We start from the raw sequence: 21,166 nt of genomic DNA, 5'->3' as shown, positions 1-21,166 counted from the left end.
CATGCCTTGCACAATCTTTACCCCGATCTTGGTGATTTCCTAGAAGAAAAAAAGATTTCTTTTTAAAAATACCATGTGCTTTATCATGTTTCCATTCTATTTTTTCATTTACTTTTTGATTTCAGGATTTTAAATACTTTACATTTTTATATATTTTGTTAGAGGGTAGAACAGGATTTCCGTATGTCTTCCTTTGTCTCACTCTTTCTCCACATGCCTCACACACACAAACAGGAAGCCACAGCTACTGATTACAGAGAATGCAAGTTTGATTACTAAGAGCTTTTCTCTCACACATTCTCAACCTCCTTGGTGTGTAAGTGCAGGAAAATGCATACAGTATGTTCATCATGTTATATGCACCTCATATTGATTGCATAATATCCTATTACATAGAATGTATCGCCAAAGTTAGGGGGCGCGTAGATGTAGATTTTTACCCTATAATTGTCTGTGCTGGCAGTAATAGAGTGTAAACATCCTTTTTTTTTTGCTTTTAACAAGCTAAACAAAAAAATAATAATTCCACTAAATGCCTTGGTTTTTCATTATGCATCAGATTTTGTTTAAAAAAATAAGCCACTACATGCCATTGTTTGCTTAAAACAAGTGTAAAGCTTCTAAAATAAGGTTATATAGCAGTTTTGAGATTAAACATTTTGTTATAGAAAACCTTAGAGAAAAAAAATGTCAAAATGAACATTTTTTTTTTCTCTAAATAAATGCTCCTTATTCCTACTGTTCGCAAAATTAAGAGATCAGTGGTCCTTATTGTCATAGTAATGAAAACCTTATTCCCATATGTTTCTTACTTGTGTCAAGGGGCGTTAGAGGGCGTGATGGATCCAAGCAAAGACTTAGACCTGTGATTCCGAGTGACAAATGGTCTCGCTGGAATGCGGAAGCGCGCGTGAGAGCTCTGTGTGCAACATGGGCATGGGAGGAATGCAGAAGCGCTGCGAGTCGGCAAAAGCGCCTTGTGTGCGGAATTGCATAGAGCCGGCGAGAAAGCTTTGTGTGCAGCGCAACTCGCGCAGTGTTGCAGAGACGTAAAGAGTCGGTGAGGAAATAGAGATGCCGCACAAATTGGTGGCTGGTTTTGCTAAGCTTATTTGTGGTCGAAGGCGAGCGAGGTTCAGAGCCAGAAAGATGAAAGTAGGTCCGTGATCCGAATTCGTAGTCGTTAAGTCAAATCCAAAGGTCGATAACAAAACTCCGTGAGCATGGAATCCAAACGTGAGACAATGGCGTGGTCGAGAAAAAACGGAGCATGGTCGGTAAGAGGTAGTCCAGACATGGAATTAACGCTGGAAAATTGGGCTACGAAAGGCACACAATAATCTGGCAACATGACGGTGGCAGAGCGTGGTTTACACAGGTGTGTTGAGAGCAGAAGGTGAGGTGGCGAGATGCAAGGGGTGGTTGGGAACGTGAAACAGGAGTGATTATATGATCATGCAGAGCTGTAGCTTGACGGGTTGTGACAACTTGCTCTCCTCAAATCCACTTTGTTCCATTATTGCTGGCAAAACTTGCATGGTCTGGTGTGGCCTGTTCACTTATTACTCGATGACAAATCAAGCAGATTAAAGGCCTGGAGATGGTTTTGAATGTAAGGTTTGCAAATGAAGGTGGCCATCATTACCCCAAAAAAATAAAAAAATAAAAATTCAAAAACAGATAGCAAAAATGGGGAATGACCAATACATGATAAGTTTAAAACATTCTTAAGAAGAAAGGATTAACAGGACTGGAAGACCATGAAAGACAACTAAAGTAGATGACTGCAAAGATGACTCTCTTGAGAAGGTAGGCCTGTCATTGTCAAAGCCTGAACTTAACAAGAGTCTTTATAAAGTAAATCACTAAATTACTGGTGACGCTCAAGAACAGAAAAGCCAGAACAGACTTTGCCAATAAACTTTGCCAGATTCTTTGGACTGATAAAACCTAAATTAACACTAGAAGCGCCGAGCAGCGGTCATTTGACCGCAAGGGGGTAAAGAAAAAATAATACTTCACACTCGATCAAATTCCAGGGCCCTCCTTTCATGACTTTTCCTAGTTCCGTGAGCTTAATCACCTATATATATATATATATATATATATATATACTTCCGTGAAATATCGACAATTTCGCCATTCATTCTGGCATTGATAATCAGCGATATTTTATAAGGACATTTAGGGGATTTCGCTTTACTTAATTTTATAACGTTTAGAGAAAATTCATTAGTCTGTTCATTCTGTTAGAAGCCTCCGTGAAATTATCTCTAAAACAATATTGTTTTACATATTACATATGTAATGACCCCTCCTGAGGATATAAAGCCTCATTATTAAATTTGTATATTATCTGCTGTGGTAGATCTGATTTAAACTATTAAACTATTATTATTATTATATAAACCACGATTATGCCTCCGTTCGTTCAGTCGAAATCGGCGGGAACGTGGTTCACTTTGCCACGGTGTATTATAAACCTGCGGAATGTTTGACTGCTTATGTTCATGTAATAAAAGCGAGGGAAATGTGGAGGTGATGTGTGGCCACTGAATGAGAACTAAATCAAAGATTTCGGTAACTACACTGAGTGTAACATCTGCATAATGACACTAAACAGCTGAACAACTTCACTTTTCCGTTTACCTCTGAGAAAAAAAAAGCTGTATTTTGTTTGTTTATATTTAGAATGTTTATAAAAGTACACGAAGTAGGCGCGCACGCGCACACACACACACACACACACACCTCCCCTGAGCCCTCGGTCAACATCTAATCACCGTCGATATGCAAATGAGTCAAGACGTAACCTAACGTGGTGTCGTGTCAGATTTCAGCGGTCACGGAGTGGAAAGACTTTGAAGCAGTTGCAGCGTTTTTTCAGTTACAACAAGCACAGCGATGAGTCCACGTTGTTTCACTGGTTATGACATAGTAACACTAAACAACTGAACAACTTCACTTTTCCGTTTACCTCTGAGAAAAAAAAGCTGTATTTTGTTTGTTTATATTCAGAGTAACACCTTCCAACCACCTCTCATAGTTTATTGTTCAAATTTAATATTGTTTTAGCGATAATTTCACGGAATCGAGTTCAGAACTAAATCGCTGCTCCTGCTCCATCCGATACGTTCAGAAGCTTCGAATAGAATGAAAAAACTAATAAATTTTCTCCATACGATAAAAAATTAAGTAGAGCTTTCCTTTTTGTTATAGTACGAAGCCCCTAGATGGACACAGGAGGAGAAAAAACGGCAGAAAAAAGTCATGCCAAAAACTTTGGGTTATAATGCAAAACATGACTTGTTTTTTTTCTGCCGTTTTTTCCCTTTTCCTTTGTCCCCTTAGAGACTCTGTAGTAGGTTTTCTCAGTTGAATATGAAAAAAAGATACCGCTGATTATCAACGCGGGAATGAATTGAGCATTGTCCAAGTGCAAGTTGATCTGGGAGCTAAACTATTTGCTTTGGGTGAAAGCGCCATCTAGCGATCATTGTGTGTCAGCAGCAGCTTCCTATTCAAAACATTAGGCGGTCAAATGACCGCTGAACCGCGTTATTAGTAGGTGACACTGGCGCGGCGCTTCTAGTATTAACTTGTATCAGCATGGTGTTAGAAAGGAACAACTCATAATCCAAAGCATACCACTTCATCTGTCAAACATGGTGGAGGCACTCCTATGGCATAAGCATGTATGGCCAGTGGAACCCGGTCACTGGTGTTTATTGATGACCTGACTGCTGATTAAAGTAGCAGGATATACTGAAGCATAGTGTATGCTCAGATTCAGTTACATCCTGTAGGTATTACAATATATAAAGTGAATGTATATTTACTGCAACCAGGGACTCCGACAGAACTAACTATGACAGCATAACTAAAAGGGAGAGCCAGAAGGAAACACAGACATGAGGGCTCCCTGAGATGTAAAGTGACCAATCGCTTCACTGTCAACAAACCTGGGTAATCGATGAGAGTGGGAAAGACAGCATCTAAACATACCAGTTCAACATAATACTCACATGAGTCTCCCAGATCTGCTCCTTTACCCAAGGCAAATCTATTTACAAAAATGCTTGGCTAAATAAATAGGTTTTTAGTCTAGACTTAAACACTAAGACTGTGCCTGAGTCCCAAACATTAATTGCAAGACTAGTCCATAACTTTGGGGCTTTGTAAGAAAAAGCTCTGACCCCCTGCTGTATGTTATGTCATCGCTGCTTATGCTCATGTAATACGCGGTACTGACAAGCAGCATGCATGTGAGGCGTTACAATAGTTAAAACTAGAGATGATAAAAGCATGAACTAGTTTTTCTGCATTGTTTAGTGACAATATATTTCTTTATCTTGGCAATATTTCTGAGGTGAAAGAAGTGGTAATATTATCTACATGTGCTTTAAATGAAAGGCTGAAATCTATTATCACACCAAGGTCTTTCACTGTTGCACTTGATTTAACAAAAAGGCCATTTAAAGTTACAGTGTGATCAAAAAGCTTGCTTCTAGCTGATGTGGTCATATGACTAGAACTTCTGTCTTATCAGGATTAAGCAAAAGAAAGTTAATTAATCTCTATGGCTTGCACACATTGCTCATCTGGTTTGCTGAGACGCATAACATTGTGGCATCATCATAACAATGAAACATAATACCATGCTTACGAATTATGTTGCCCAGAGGAAGCATGTAAAGAGAAAAAAGCAGTGGGCCTAAAATTGAACCCTGTGGAACACCAAACTTTATTTGAGAACATGCTAAATAGTCACCATTTAGATCAATGAACTGATAACGAATAGTCAAACAGGACCTGAGCCAGGAGAGGGCTGTTCCCTTTATTTCCTACTACATTTTCTAATTTGTGAAGGAGAATACTATGATTAATGGTTTCAAAAGCTGCACTGAGGTTGAGTAACACAATTATAGTGACGCAACCCTGATTAGAGGCCAATAGGAGGTCATTTACTACTTTAACAAGTGCTGTCTCTGTGCTGTGATGGGGCCTTAATCCTGACTGATACAGTTTGTTTATGTAGCACAGGGCTGTGTGTATATTATTACTATGACACACTTTAATTGAGACAAGACAGTGATCTGAGATGGCCTTAGACTGTGGAATTGTGGTTATATTTCTTATACTTAATCCGAAGGATAGCCGCCTCGCCACAGCGTCAATGTCACAGATCCCCACCACCCCCACCACCCACCCCCCCAACAACAACCAAAAAAAAATCTAGGGGAGGCTCCTCCGCTATGCCACTTACATGGTCTGGCATTCTGTCACGAAATTGTTTTTGTAGGCGAGGCAAAATCGCAGGAGGTTAATACTTTAAGGTCTTAAATAATATAAAGAAAACAAACATAAACTAACGCAAGCAACTAAGACAACAAAAAACAAGATCTATGGCAAAAAAACAAGAAATCCAACAGAAAAGCAGTAAACCAAAACAGGATATCAACAGTTTAATACAAGACACTCTAAACTCAAAATCCTGGCTTCTTATAGCCAAACGAATTAGTCACCTCGGTTCAGGTAAGTGCTCCTGTCACCTAAATGACGACATGGAGTTCAAAAACGAAAAGAGCCTTAGAACGCAAGGCATCCTCTAGGGGTTAACCCTGACAAACTGCTTTAAATGCGAGAAATATAATATTTAATAGTCCTGCTTCAGATCAGAGGTGCTGGCTGTGTATTCATTGTGTTTAGAATTTTTGGTCTCTCTCTCTCACTCTCTCTCTCTCTCTCTCTCTCTCTCTCTATATATATATATATATATATATATATATATATATATATATATATATATATATATATTACTAAAACAGACTTTTTGAATCTTAATCTTAACTCAGGGAACAGACACAGTCTTAATATAGTGAACCCTGAGTGATGACTCTATGCAGTTAGCAGATGTTTGGTTTAGTCTGTTAGTCTGCTCCCTGGCCTGGGCTCTGAGTAGTTACCGTACCGAGTAGTTAGAACTAATCCTCTTCTGAGACTATGCACTATACTACAAAAAATTAGAGTAGCACCTTTCCGAGTGGGATGGACACCATCCCGCCCTAACAGGACAGCTTTGCCCTCAAAGGTCTTCTAACCAGTGATGGTAATTTCCACATATGAGTTCTTTATACAATAAACATGAAAAATCTGAACCAGAGCTATTGATATTTACTGTAAAATAATGAGTCAAAAAAACAAATATTGGTTAAATGTTGTTCAAACAGACGATTAAGTTCACTAGCTGACAATTTTATTTGTAAACTTCCTCCTCTTTAATTTCCTACATAGTCTATCGCATGCCTAAAGTTGTCCAGTGCACGGAGGAGTTTTGTTGTACTAAATAATATTTATGCAGTATAATCAGAGCCTCTTATTCCTATTTATCCTGGGTTGTTGTTCTTTTTGTGTTTCTTTGTGTGCTTAACAATGTCAGACAACATTTAAATGCAAATAATTCACCTCTCCCCAGGTGTGAATCAGCTGTTCTCACCTATACATTCAGGGAAACTAAAATGCAACTGAAATCCCCACTTTAAGACCCTCTTGGATCCGAGGGTCTTATGAAGAACTGCAGTGCTTTAGACATCTTCTTAATTTTTTGTAAATTTCATCTTCTGGATTCTAGATTCTAAAATTGACATTGTTACTGTTTTAATCCCTGGAAAGGCAGAAATGGAGATTTTTACCCTATCCACACAAATTTTCTTTGGTATTTTTTATAAAATATTTAAATTTTATATTTTATAAAAAATGAAAAAAAAAAAAGTCCATTTGTAAAATAGCATAAAAAATAACGGGCTGTGTATAGAATGATTAAAAACAATACAAGGCGTGTTATGACAAGGAAACTTTTCATCTCTTCCATTCAACGCGAGATGTTTCTGGACTGTTTATTAATTCATGGACTTTTGTTGAGGAGAGCAAGGACTCCAATCATTTAGCTAAAGTAACAGACTGTGTAAATATGGTATCTGGTGCTGAGTGTGAATGGTGTACAGCACGGCAATAAATGTATAAACGCGGGTAATTTTATACTCGGTATCTCTGGTGGTCCTTACCCTAATCTGTAAATGGCTAGTTTTTGTTTTATTAACAAGAGGTAGTTCGTTACAGTGGCATCCAACATGGGGCCATCTGAGTTTTATTTTTAATATACATTTTGTGTATTACACATTGAGAAATGATTGTTTGTTAGCTGTTAGCTACCTAGCCATCTCTCATACCGTTCAGCAGGGAGTATACTCACTCAAGGGTTTGTTAATCAAAAGGTTATTTAAATTAAATTGGGGCAAATTATGGCGGAGTCCGATGCACGAGCTGGGAAAGGGTTGGTAGCTCACGACTTCACAGCAGACCCTTTTGTAACCAGACCTGAGCCCATTCAAGAGCTCATTAACACCCTTAGCCACCTTTATCTGGACACCAATGATGAGGAGGGTTCTGGGGTGGATGACGAGGGCCCACAAGGTGATGATGGGGTAGAGCAACCGCTCAATGATGAACAGCTGCCTTCCACTCATCGACGCTGAAGACAACCAAAGCCTCATATGCATGGTGCTAGCGGCCCACCTCTGTCAGCTAAAAATGGCTTTGCAGGCACTAGAAGACAAACTCACCCAGCGAATGAATGAGCTGTCAGATCAGGTGCAGCTGCAATGCAACAGCAACAGTGATGTGTTAATAAACCAGCAAACTGGAGAATGTCCAGGCAGAAATTGTGTCAAACAGTAAAAAAGCAGAGTAAGGTTTAGTTGAAGCTAATGTAAGCCATTCCATGGTGGAGTTCATGAAGAGACGAGACTCACAATTAAAGGCCATATTGGGTGCGCAACCAGTCACACTCCTTTCCCTCGGCCAGGGTCCACCCATTCCTCTCCCTTTCCCAATAGCTGCTACCATGCTCCTACTTTCAAGGCCCCTGTTAAGTTAGATTTTCCCAGGTTTGGTGGTATTGAGGGGGAAGACCCCATTAGTTTTGTGGAAAGGTGTGAGGAATACTTAGCCCTACATTCACTATCTGATGGTGAGATACTTGCCATGCTCCCCTCTGTACTCTCACACACTGCAAAAGACTGGTGGGCTGCAGAAAAACACATGGTGAGAAGATGGGTGTCATTTACAGTAAATCTGCCCTGCTGAAGGCATTCCTTACCAAGGACGATGATATAAAGGCTGGGAAGCTTCTGAGGGAGCGGCTCCAGCATCCTGACACAAGCATAAGGTACTTTGCCTTTTAATATTGTGTTCTGTGCCTAAGGTGGAAACCAGGGATGACGGAAAGAGAGATAGTGCAGGCAACACTGAGGAACTGTAATCCCCATATTGCCAGCCTGCTGTGTAGCACACTGAACACCATAAGTGAGCTGGTGTGAATTGTAACACTGGTGGAGAGGACTTTCAATGTGTCTTTCAATAGCATTTCACACACGCTGATTTTTTTTAAAGCCATGAATCACGGGTAGACTGCTGATTTGTTTTTTAGGCATTTTGACTTTTGACTCAACTCAGTAGCAATTATGTTTCTGTATTCTGATACAGTATTCTGATAAGTGTCCTACACAGCAGCCCCCTTCCACCCTTCCTCCTCTCCTCTCTCTGGTCTCAATCACTACAGCTACAATTCTTTGCAAATTTAAAGTGCAGGTTCATTTGGTATATTTTGTACTAATTATTTTTATATGAATAGTTTCCATTATTTCTTATAGGGGGATTTCACTTTGATATACGAGTGTTTTGATATAAAAGCATGCTTCTGTAACTAATTATGTTTGTAATCCGAGGTTCCACTGTATCTTTTAAAAAATAGCATTGCAAGTCATTGCATTTATTATTATTTTTATTATTATTATTATTATTATTATTATTGATTTGGTCCTTATAATGCACTTTTTCACAATCATCATTCAGTACACATTTCAACGGTGTATCTGCTATATGATAATGACTCTATTGTGAATCTGCACACGTGAACACAACCAAACAAATCAATTTACATAACATTATAAATATGTTAGAAACAACAAAACATGCCTTCAAGACTTTTAATGTTTACTTGGTTAATGAAAATGTTTTAATCATGATTAAACAGTGAGGAAATAAGCAGGAATTTTTCATTCTATTTTGGCTTACACAAACTCACTGCTGAGTGTGATCCCAGCCCAAAACCAGCATATAGAGGCTGAGTGAATGTGCTGTGGACTCTGTGGAGGAGCCTCATCGTGTCAAAGACGCTGTAGAAGGACAGAGCTCCTGCACTGTGATCCACGTAAACTCCTATTGTAGAGGATGATGGAATTTCGAGCTTAGTTTCAATGTTGTTGTGACAGAAAGAGAAAGAGGAAGAAGAACAGCACAAACTCCAGGACTGGCTGTTGCGTCCAAACTCGCACTCTTTACCCCGTCCCTTTCTGCTGATGTCTTTATACGAGACTGAGATGTGCACATCTCTATTACTTTTAACATTGCTCCACTCCACCTCCCAGTAACAGCGTCCACCACACACACTTTCCTTACACAACACCTGTCTGTAGATGCTGAATCTCTCTGGATGATCAGGGACCGATTGCTCTCTCTCACTGCGAATCACCACTCTATTTTTTTCAGACAACTGGAGAAATTTATTTGCTGTGTTAGGATCCAGGCTCAGATAAAAGAAATCTAAAATAAAAGAGAATGATTAACATGGATAATGTATTTGGTAGTGTGTGTGTGTGTGTGTGCGTGTGCGTGTGTGTGTGTGTGTGTGTTACATTTACATTTCAGAAAATCCTCTCTACTCTTTGGCTCTGAGAGTGGAATAATATTCACTGCTGTTGCTGTTGGAAAAAAAAAAGGGATGGGACAAAATGAAATTAGCATTTGGATTACATGGATTACATTTAAGGTTAGATGAAGACTTCCATCATGGTATTTCTTCAGAAGGAACAGTTTATCTTACAATATGTAGGGATTTTGTTGAATTCCTCCTCACAGAAGCTCTTAAATTGTTTTTTCAAATCTGAGAGAAAATTCCTCACTTCATCCAATGAGTGATGTTGATGTACAGTGATGCAGGGTGAATCCTCACATCCAGAAGAGACACAGATGGACTGAAATCTCTGCAGAGCGAGAGAGAAAGAGTCATTAAAATCACCTGTTTGTTGTTCACACATTCAATTTTGTCTGATAAGACATATCTATAATGTATAAGCATCAGTTAATAATGTCAAGATTACTAAGTATGAACCCTCAATACAATAATATATGTCTTGCAAAAAATATTTAACCCACTTAAAATTCATCAGAATTGTCTGAATTAAAAAGGACACAATTTGGTTCATGATTTGACTGTGCAACAGTCTACACATCTACATTAGGGCTGTGCCAACATTAAAGTCATTTAAGTTGTTGCTGTTGTTAATCTTTTGCCTTCCATCGAGGGGCCGCCGCAGCCATCTGATCTGCGCACCAACTTGGCACATATTTTACACCGGATGCCCTTCCTGACGCAACCCTCCCATTTTATTCAGGCTTGGGACTGGTACTGCATCTAGAGGCAGGTTTGGACATTGGGTGGAAATTGAACCTGGGCCTTTTGCATGATAGGTGAGAAACCAATGCCCAGGGCCCTGCAAGTCCAGATTAAAATGTTAGTCCTTTGGTTTTGAACATCTCAGGTTACTTTGCTGTTACCCTGTTCCCTGAAAAAGCGGGAACGAGATGCTGCATGAAAACGCTATGGGAAAAGGGTCTTCTTTGACCGGTTGTTAAAGCATGTGTGTCAAACAAGCCATAAACTTCAAATATGTCAAATATGTAAATTAATGTTATGCACTTATTTTACAGAGCCGTTGTCGCAGCCATAGAAACCATGAACAACTGTGGCGTGACAATGGAGTGGACATCAGTGAGAGATCAATTCGTAGAATCAGGCAAAAAGTTGGTTGGAGATATAGGAAAACTTTGCATTGTCCCATGATCCGCAACAAAAACACAGAGATACGTCTTCAACAAGCTCAGACATGGATCAATGAAGAGGAAAAATTTTTAAACGTAATTTTCACTAATGAAACTACGGTGACTTTGGATCACTTTGCCACAATGTCCTTTCGTAAAACAGGAAGACAAGTGTTCAAACCCAAGCCGAAACATCCTGTTAAAATTCATGTTTCGGGAGCCATAAACATTAATAAACATTAACATAAGTAGATTTAAAATTTTTAATGGTAACAATTAAATCAGACTTCATAGTTGGATTTGGATATATTCAGATTGTGTAAAATAACTAAACCTGTTTCCTTCCTAGACCTTTTGTACCACACTGTTAACCCTGGTGCACAAAGTCATTAAACATATGAAGTACTCAAAAGATGAAGATCTCAAAGCTTTTATTTTTTGGGTCATAAATGCAGTGTTCAGTTACAATTTAGTGTGTCCACCCTGATTTTTAACCACTATAATAAACAACCTATTAATGTATTTATTATATGCCTCTTCTGTAAGCATCTCTAACCAGAATTTATTCATGGCAGTAATTAAAATGATTTTATAGTCAGTTTTGCTTCTTTTCGAATATAGTCTTTCATAGCACGCCACACAATTTCAATGGGATTCATGTCAGGAGATTCGGCAGGTGTCTTTACCCAGTTAATTCCCTCTTCAGCGATCACTTTTCTTGCAGCAGTGTGCTTCGGGTCATTGTCCTGGAAAAAACGGTGATAAATACTGAAGTTTTCCTTAATGTATGGGGCAGCAGTTCCTTTTATAATCGCCTCTTCGAAGAAAGACCTGTCCATTATTCCCCGTACATTTGAACACTCATGTGTAAATATCCCAAATAGGAAACTGGGGTCAGAGCGCAGGGTCAGCCAGCTTGCAGCACCCCTGGAGCAGATTGAGTTAAGGGCCTTGCTCAAGGGCTCAACAGTGGCAGCGTGACGATCGAACCCCTGACCTTCCGATCTATAACCCAGTAACCCACAGCCTTAACCGACTGAGCCACCACCCAGCATTTTTTTTGTATACTACTACAGTAATAATGAATGGAGAAAGAGCAGTCAAAGCCCGGGGAGTCTGCGAGCTTTTGTATTGTATTCAGCGAGTAGCACATATTTTTGTGTTTGTTGCATTTCATTTCTGTAGTTTTATCGATAAATCCGCTCATATCTGCGCACACGTTTATCAGCCTTTTGATCAAAAACATCACGAGCGGGGTGTTGTGGCAGGTGTTGAATGCCGTGGGCAGAAGGAGCAGGCAAAGAGGCAGAGGGGTGGTGTAACCAAAAAGAGTCTTTTAATGGTGGTGAAACAAAGTATAAATAAAGACACAAACAAAGGAACAAACAAACTCAAACAATACTTAACTCTGTGCTAACAGAGGCTCTCTGGCAAGACACAGACTGGAGGGACACCGAACCCGCCCTGTGGCCAGACACAGGCAGAGGGGGACACCGAACCCGCCCTGTGGCCAGACACAGGCAGAGGGGGACACCGAACCCGCCCTGTGGCCAGACACAGGCAGAGGGAGACACGCAACACGCCCTGTGGCCAGACACAGGCAGAGGGAGACACATAACACGCCCTGTGGCGAGACACAGGCAGAGAGAGACACATAACACGCCCTGTGGCGAGACACAGGCAGAGGGAGACACATAACACGCCCTGTGGCGAGACACAGGCAGAGGGAGACACATAACACGCCCTGTGGCGAGACACAGGCAGAGGGAGACACATAACACGCCCTGTGGTGAGACACAGGCAGAGGGACAAACACATAACAGGACAAACGATGCGTGGAGCTGAAACTGGACACTAGAGAGAGACACGTAGAGACAAGGGAGACGCGTAGAGAGAAGGGAGACACGTAGAGAGAAGGGAGACGAGAGACCAAGAGAGGGACGGGACGAGGGCTAAAGACATGGCAATCAGCTAGGCATGGCTTTTAGCTGAACGTTGTTAAGCAGTGCTTAACCGTGGCAGTTAGCTACACATACACCTAGCTAAGCATGTCTTTAGCCCCAACATGCACTAAGCTACACTTACCTAATAGCTTAACACACACTAGGGAATGGGGGCACAGAAACATAGACAGAGGGTACCCAGTGGCTAGGCGAGGCAGCCCTCCAAGACTAAGCGAGGCGGCACTAACAAGCTAGTCGGTACTCCAAAGCTAGGAGGGGCAGCACTCTGAAGCTAGGCGCACTGGGACACTAGGGGGAGAGGAAACACAGGACAGCTAGAGACACAAAGGGGCTATGGCTAGAAGTAGCTAGTTACTGTAACTCAACATAGATCTTAGCTAAACACACTCCTAGCCAAACACACACCTAACTACTTACCTGCTCAAGCTTAACACAAGAACACAGGAGGACAGGACTGAATCAGCTCCACTAACACAGACACACACAAGATACACAGAAACATTGCCAATAAGAGAGCCCAAGTCAACACAACTAAAATCAAAGTACAAACTAAACAAATAACAAAACTGATCAGAACAAAATGCCCACACAAATGACAGTGGTGTTACCAAAAATGCTCGACCCAGTTTCCCAGTCTAAACAGCTATTTATAGATTGATTGATGGCTACCTCGGTTCAGGTGTGCACTCGCATCACCTGACCGAGGTGCCTGCTGGGAAAATGAGTCGGCCAACAAAAACTACAAAATAAAAACAGTGATCTCTAGTGGCGGACCCTTACAAAAAAGCTGCACGCGCAACTCACTTTCACTTTGCACAAGGCAGTGTTTATTGTTTAGAGTACATTTAAAGTGCATAAACACGATAAAACAATAATGTTTTAGGCTAACATATCATACATCTTTGTAGTCTTTTTGCGCACAGGTGCGTTACAATAATAATAATATTAATAATAACTTCGGAGCACTACTACTACTAATATTAATAATACCCAATAAAGAAAGCGCAGTCAAAGAAGTATCATCATTAAAGGAGAGAAAAAAAATGAAGAATAAATACATATCAGTATTTACAATTTGAGCTCGACACGTTCATGAGCTCTATAGCATTCTGTCAATGGGGGCCTAAGAGAGATAACACATTTTTGGCTTCAGTAGAAACACGACTGCCCCTACAGGTAATAAAGGGCATTTCCACGGTTTGCCGCGCATAGCCGCGGCAAGTCGCAGGATCTCTTTTCTCGAAACATGCATTCTAAATGGGCAGGTCTGTATTAGAAAAAAAACATCTTAAATGTTAAAAGCCTAACAGGCACAGCTTCTGGAGGTTCGAAAGAGGTCTTAGCCAAACCTTCGATCATAATAGCTAGGTCCCCTGAAGGGACTGTTGTTCTAGTGGGCGGCCTCAACCATTTAGTTCCATGAATAAAAAACGGGTTTCAACTAACGAGTGTCTACCATGAAAACCCACTCAATCAGAACATGGTAAGCCAAAATGGCGGTCACATACATTCTGAGAGTGCTAGGACATATGCCTGATGACAGTTTCTCCTGCAGAAACTGCAGCACTGAAACAATCTGACAGTGGACTGAGTCTACATCGTTTGCCCTACACCAATTTTCAAAAACCATTCCATCTGAGGGCGTAAGTTCTTCTTGTAGAGGCAGCCCTAGCACATTAGCCATATTCAGGGGATAAACGTAAGGTCCCAAAGCTCGGGTCTGGTAAGAAAAAGAATTTTTATTCCTTGCGCCTGGGATCAAGGGACCCTCTCGAGCGGATTTGAGCCATCTAGGAAAGCTATTAGATTTGAGAACCATACTCAAGGCGCTATTAGTAAGAGGCGGAATCCCTGTTAACAGTTTCTAGCTAGGTCTCTGGAGAGCAGTTTTATTCCATAAGACGCAGTCTAGGCCACGTGTGGGCCATAGCGTCCAGCCAAGGGGAAGAACTTGTCCTATGCCCAAAGCAATTTGCTGCGATAGCTCAAATGTCATGGTGATCTATATATAAGAGAGTACCATAGTGTTGTCCACCGTATCCTAGGACATGGTAGCCTCTCAGCTGAAGGAGGTATTTTAGGGCCAGAAATAAAAGCCATCATTTTGGGGCAACTGGTGTGCCATGCGAGAAGATGAACTCTCCAGATCCTTTGAGCTGGGCGGCCATATAAGACCGCATCCCAACCCAAAGGGACACTTCTGTCGTTAGTATCTTCGTCTGTCGTATCTTGTGATGACAACAGAGACCTAGAGTGGGATCCAAAATCAGAACCGGGGTCTAAACCACATAGTGTCTGCGTCCCTGTTTGCCTCAGGGGATTGGCCCTTGGATAAAATCCCCTGGTTCTCAGCCACGAGAGAAAAGGGTCCCATGTGCAGAGGGCCCAAGGGTATCATCATGAAAACACCTGCCATAAGACCTTAAATTTTCTAAATGTAACGGCCAGTTACTTTCTGGCCTAGCTTGACATTCTTTAGGGTACCTAAAAATGAATTTGATATGTACAGAAAACAATTGTGCCTGTATTCTGATCGAATCCCATATGACCGCCCCCAGAAGTATGTTGTTCTGTGAGCGGGAGAGACAACACTTTTCCGAGTGTTTAGTCTCAATTTAAGATTTAAGATGAGCTAGGACAACATGCCGATGTCGAAGCGTTAGCTCCCGAGACTAAGTCAGTCATGTATATAATTCAAATTACCATATAGAAACCAGAGCTGCATCCATGTTTCTTATATATTTTCGGGTTGCTAAGCTTTACCCCTGAAAGCGAACCTCAGGAACCTCCTGTGTTGTGGCAATATTCCTATGTGAAATTATGAATCCTTCGAGTCGATTGTCATGAACCAATTTTCTAATTGGATTTGGAAACATTCATCTTTCCCGTCAACATTGAGTTGTATGTTCTGAGATAGTGGTTCCAAACGCAATGTTCTAGAATTGGACGCACCTACCAATTTTTTTTTTTTTTTTAACCAAGAGATGTTCGGTGTCCTGAAACATGGCAGGAGGCAACCAAACACCTAACATTTTATTGTCGACCACTATTCCCCAAAATACCTGTGGTGGCTTCCTGAGGGTGCCAGGAAGGATTTCCTCTTCCCATAGGAATACTATGCTCCCCTCCCTGGAGGGAGACATTCTTATGGTCCTGTGCATCTCATCAGTCTGAGGACCTCTTTTTTTGGAAATGATACTCCTCAGGTCTGGTCTTTTAGAGGTGGACTGTAAAGCGCGGCGAGTCGTGCCCCAGTCTTTATGAGGGGGTGCTAGATCCGCCACACTCTCTTTTTGCGCTTCACGCCTCACTGGGACTGGACCTGGTCGGAAGTGGGTGGCCAACAGTTTTGACTCTTGACCACGCCAGGGAAGAAACCTCTTCGTGGCGTGTCGCCTTCTGAAACCTAGTGGTAATGGTATTAACTGCATTGCCAAATAGGCCAGAAGGCAAGATGGAGGCATCAAGAAGGAACTTGTCCTTGATGCCCATGAGGTTGAGCCACAGGTGTCTCTCTGTGGCAAACATGGCAGCCATAAAACGGCCAATGGCACAAGCCCTCTGCTTTGTGGCACAGAGAGACAAATCTGTGGCTCGGTGAAGTTCTGAGAAGTTCTGAGAAGGCTTCTTCGCCGAAGAACCCGCCGGTGCTCAAGTCCTTCTGCAGGTTAGCTTGGGTCAAGCGTCTCTTCTATCTGGGGCATCATCATGTAGCCCCGCGTCTTTGCATCAACGATCATCGAATAAAGCAACGTCGATGGCACAAAGATACAGGAAGAATAAGGTTTACTCCATGAACAAACTACCTCATCATGGAGGTCATCAAAGAAAGGGAGAGACCTTCGTTGAGGTTCCTCACCCCGGCCACCTGACAGAAACCTGTCATCTAGTTTTGAGTGTTTGGGGAATTCCTGTTCCTGAGGCCAGTTGAGATTTAACCGTTTGACTGCCTTAGTTACCACCTCAAGTAATTCCTCATACTCTCGCTCGTTACAAGAGGAGCGATCTGAGGTGGTAAACGAAAAGGGCGAATCCTTCTCATGCGCTTGCACCAGACCAACACGCGATACCCAGGAGTGAAGCATGGCTCGCGATCTCTCTCTAAAGAATGCAAGGCGTGCACAAAGCGCTTTGATCAGAAGCAGATCACAGTGCTCGCATTGACACTCAAGCCCGAGGATAGCGTGCTCTTCACCCAAACACTCGAAACAAAAAGCATGGTCATCATCATCGGAGAGAAGTCTCTCACACGGAGGTAAACATTTCTTCCTTAATTGTGCCATTTTATTTTAGTTTTCTGTTTTAACAGTAGCGTTTCAGTATCACTAGACACACACACATGCACACAAAACAGTCCTTGAAGACAAAAGACCTGAGGATGTTTCCGGTTCAGACCTATTTATAACCTCCAGGTGTACCTGATCAGATGACGTCACCTGACCAAGGTTATATAAGTCAAGTTTTTGGCATGTTTGACACACATGCTTCAACAACCAGTCAAAGAAGACCTTTTTTCCATAGCGTTTTTACGCAGCATCGAGTGTAACTTTTGAAAGAGAACATGTTTGTGATATTTTTGCTTTATGATGGCACTCCGTATTTTTATGACTGATTTAAATTGAGTTAAATTGACTTTTTGGACAAAACACACTATTCAATCTAAAATGATAATGGTTTCATGAAATCTTGTCAAGAACCAAGCCTAAGTATCATTACCTCAAGAAAAAACACGCATGTGTAGAAAATAATTATTTTTGTCCAAGTTATGGTGAATTTTTAATTTTCCCTGGACAGGTGTGGAATCACATAATATCCAACTTTACTGAACTTGATGTTCCAATTAAAAAAAAAAAATCAATTTTCAAATATTTCAACAAGTGCTCTATAAAACAATTCATCTTTTACAGATTACACCATGTGTCTTACCTGAATGAAGTGGACATGATCTTGTGTATGTAAAAGCTGCTCCTGCTCACTGACTCTCTTCTTAAGATCAATGATCTCCTGCTCCAGTTGATCCAGAAGTTGTTCAACACGACTTAGTTCAGTCTTCTTCTGAGCTCTGATCATCTCAGTTACCTCTGAGCGCTTTTTCTCTATAGTACTGATCATCTCAGTAAAGATCCTCTCACTGTCCTCCACTACTGTCTGAGCACAGGACTGTTAGGAAGCACACACATACAGCACAGACACCATGTATAGCCTTTATTACATTTTTCAGGCCACCACCAACAGCTGTATCTGTGTTTGACGAGTTAGTATTCAGATGTGACTGGATTTAAGGTGTAGGTGTTACTGAATCCCAGTTATTGACAATGTGGTAGTATGTGTACTGTATGGCTGTTAAATCAGTTTTAAATATAATTTAAGCACTTATTTTCTTTCTTTTCTTTTTTGTATTGTATTGTGATTTTAGAGAGCTTAAGTGTAGTAAATATATTTTAACTGTTATTTTGTGCTGGCTACAGTTTAGATCGCGCCAATAAACTTTTCCCCTTTTGTGGGGAAAACCTTTGTCTCTGACAAGGTTGAATTATTGTGTTTAAGACAAACCTTGAAAGTGTGAAGTCTCCCTTTTAAGATTTATAGTGAGCATTATCATTGTAAGTGGGTCTCCAGTCACACATGCACAGAAACAACATGCTTGTGTTTTTTCTTGTGTAAGTTTAGTTCACTAATTTAGTTTATGAAACGTATTCAAATATACTGTATTAAGCCTCTACATTGCTGATATGTATTTTCTGCAGGTCTAATTAAAATGCCACCACTACGCCTATCTTACAGTGACTCTTGATGACTGGTTATTATGTGTGTTTATAGGAGCCCTAACCCTAACCCTAACCCCAACCCTGTTTTTACTCACTGCTCACCTTAATGGTGATCACAGCCTGTTTCAGCTCATCCACTTTCTTCTGCTTCTGCTGGATTCTCTGGTGGGATTTCATCTGCTCAGCCTTTAGCTCCCTCTGTAGACAAATCAACAAATAATGTACATCATCTGCTTCAAAGTTCACTAACTGATCTAACAGTATAATGACTATGACTCTGTAGGGAGGATAACATAATTGAATACTTAAGGACATAAAATCATTGTGTTCATTCCTGCCTTCATCTGAGAATTTATATACAGTATAAAATTTAGATAAAATTCCTCTTCTCACCTGCTTCTCAGTTCTTTCTGCTGAAATTGATACCATGTCATGAACTTTGTGATTATCCAACATACACAAAGAACAAATACAGATCTGGTCAGTACGACAGTAGATCTCGATTGGTTTTCCGTGTTGAGAGCAGATCTTCTCCTGGAGATTTGATGAGGCTTCAACTAAGGTGTGCTTTTTCAAACCTGGAATTTCAAGATGATGTTTAAGATGGGTTTCACAAAAGGAGGTCAGACACATCAGACAGGACTTAAGGGCTTTGTGTTTTCTTCCGGTGCAGATTTCACACTCCACATCTCCAGGTCCAGCGTAAAAGTGAGTAGGAGAAGCAGCTCGGACTCCAGCTTTCCCCAGTTTCTCCATCAGTTCAGCCAGCATGTTGTTTCTGCGTAGAACAGACCTGGGTGTGAAAGTGTCTCTACACTGGGGACAGCTATAAACCCCCTTTTCATCTTCCTTATCCCAGCAGTCATTAATACACATCTTACAGAAACTGTGACCACAGGGAATCGTCACTGGATCCTTCAGGAGATCCAGACACACTGAACAGGTGAATTGATCCACTGATAAGTGATCTAAAATCCTGGCTTCAGTCATTTTTCTTTATTCACACACTGAGAGAAAGAAGAGTGTGAGAGCAGCTTTTGGAGATCAGATTGGTTTTCTCTGAAATCAGTAGATGTGGCTTCCTGTTTGTATGTCTGAGACAAAGAGCATGAAGAAAAAGCTTGAGAACAGGCGTGAGATAGGGAGAAAGAGAGAACAGAAAGCCCTATACTCTATATTAATGTCAAAAGGGGTTCCAACATTACAATAAAATAATAATAATAATAATAATAATAATAATAATAATAATAATATACACACACACAGTATCTGTTCTGGTGTATTTGCAACATTTATAGCATCTGAAACTAATTTTTCATAATTAAGCAATTTATTCAGTTTTTAAAGTTATCGTGCTGCCAGTGTGCAATGGAACAATGCTTTGCTAGTTTTTTTCTCCAAGATCCATACTCGGAAATATACATCAACTTTTTTGTAAGTGCTTAAAGATTCATTCATTCACTCAAAATCCACTCATTGGCCAAGTCCAAGTAAAGCATTAATTTACAGTGTTTTGATTAATTTACACTGTTGTCTCTCAAAACATTTCACCTTAAAAACATTTTAGCTTATGATGTAGTTTCTTTGCAGCACAGAGAATAAAAATGCATTGCTAGTTAGAGCATAATAATAAAATAAGGTAGAAAACCATTCATTCTCTTTTGCTATAAAAAAGAAAAAGTCTAACTCCATTGTATAAAATAAGCAAATAAAACAGCAAAACAATAAATAAATAATAAATAAAAACAGAGAAGAATATCTGTTCAGGGCCTGCCTGATGTATAGGCCAAAATAGAAGACATTCCCATAATCTAGCTGAGTTGTAATAAAAGCATGTATAACCTTTTCAAGATATTTTTGTTAAAAATGGATTGACCTGGGATAAGAGCCTAAGCTAAACAAAGCTAGATTTAACAACTGAGGTAATTTGCTTATCTAGTTCAATAAAACACCCAGGTTGTTTTAGCAGTTGCTTTTACTTAAGATTTAAGGGAACACGTCTCAGTGAAATGGTCCACTAGATTTAGATACAGATTCACCAAGACCAACAGAAAAATGTCCGTCAGGTTAGATCTATACCAGTCCAGCCATATACAGTAAGAGAATGGAATGATCACAGTGTCAAATGCAGCTGTTAGATCTAAAAGCAGAATAATAGCCAAATTTCCTGAGTCAGTATTTATTAAGAGATCATTAAAACTGAGGGGCGGATTCAGTGCTGTGGAGAGATTTAAAATCAGACTGGAACACCTCAAGAACGCCATGTGCATCTAAGTAAGACTGGAGCTGTAAAGAGACAATTTATTCCCATTTTTTTTAAAGAAATGGTAGCTTAGATATTGGTCTAAAGTTAGACAGAATCAAGGGATCCAGGTTATGTTCAAGATGCTTAAAAGTCTTAGGCACAACACCAGTGGTCAGATTGATTGATTGATCCAATAGTATGAAAGATCTAAAAAAAAAAAAAAAATCAAGGAGGGATAACATCGATAA

General features: G+C 40.5%; 1 protein-coding gene across 5 annotated transcripts; it reads right to left on the bottom strand.

Annotated features, from left to right (window-relative positions):
• Window positions 1-8,969: 8,969 nt before the first annotated feature.
• LOC128506771 (E3 ubiquitin/ISG15 ligase TRIM25-like) lies at window positions 8,970-19,722 on the bottom strand. 5 transcript variants are annotated; one of them, XM_053477350.1, is made up of 7 exons: window positions 19,555-19,668; window positions 19,067-19,451; window positions 18,776-18,871; window positions 17,832-18,065; window positions 9,944-10,103; window positions 9,762-9,821; window positions 8,970-9,663 (listed from the first exon to the last, which is right to left on the bottom strand). In XM_053477350.1, the coding sequence occupies exons 2-7, from the start codon at window positions 19,442-19,444 to the stop codon at window positions 9,122-9,124; spliced, it is 1,470 nt and encodes a 489-aa protein (XP_053333325.1). In that variant the 5' UTR covers window positions 19,445-19,451; window positions 19,555-19,668; the 3' UTR covers window positions 8,970-9,121. The 5 variants fall into 5 exon arrangements, with proteins under 5 accessions (XP_053333325.1, XP_053333323.1, XP_053333324.1 ...); XM_053477348.1 differs by having other exon boundaries at window positions 19,067-19,722; XM_053477349.1 differs by having other exon boundaries at window positions 9,762-9,815; window positions 19,067-19,722.
• Between the last annotated feature and the right edge of the window lie 1,444 nt (window positions 19,723-21,166).

Source organism: Clarias gariepinus, chromosome 18 (genome assembly GCF_024256425.1).
Source record: "Clarias gariepinus isolate MV-2021 ecotype Netherlands chromosome 18, CGAR_prim_01v2, whole genome shotgun sequence".
NCBI classification, from domain to species: Eukaryota; Metazoa; Chordata; class Actinopteri; order Siluriformes; family Clariidae; genus Clarias; species Clarias gariepinus.
Note: the sequence above shows the minus strand (reverse complement) of the source record. Positions and strands in the feature narration are given on the sequence as shown.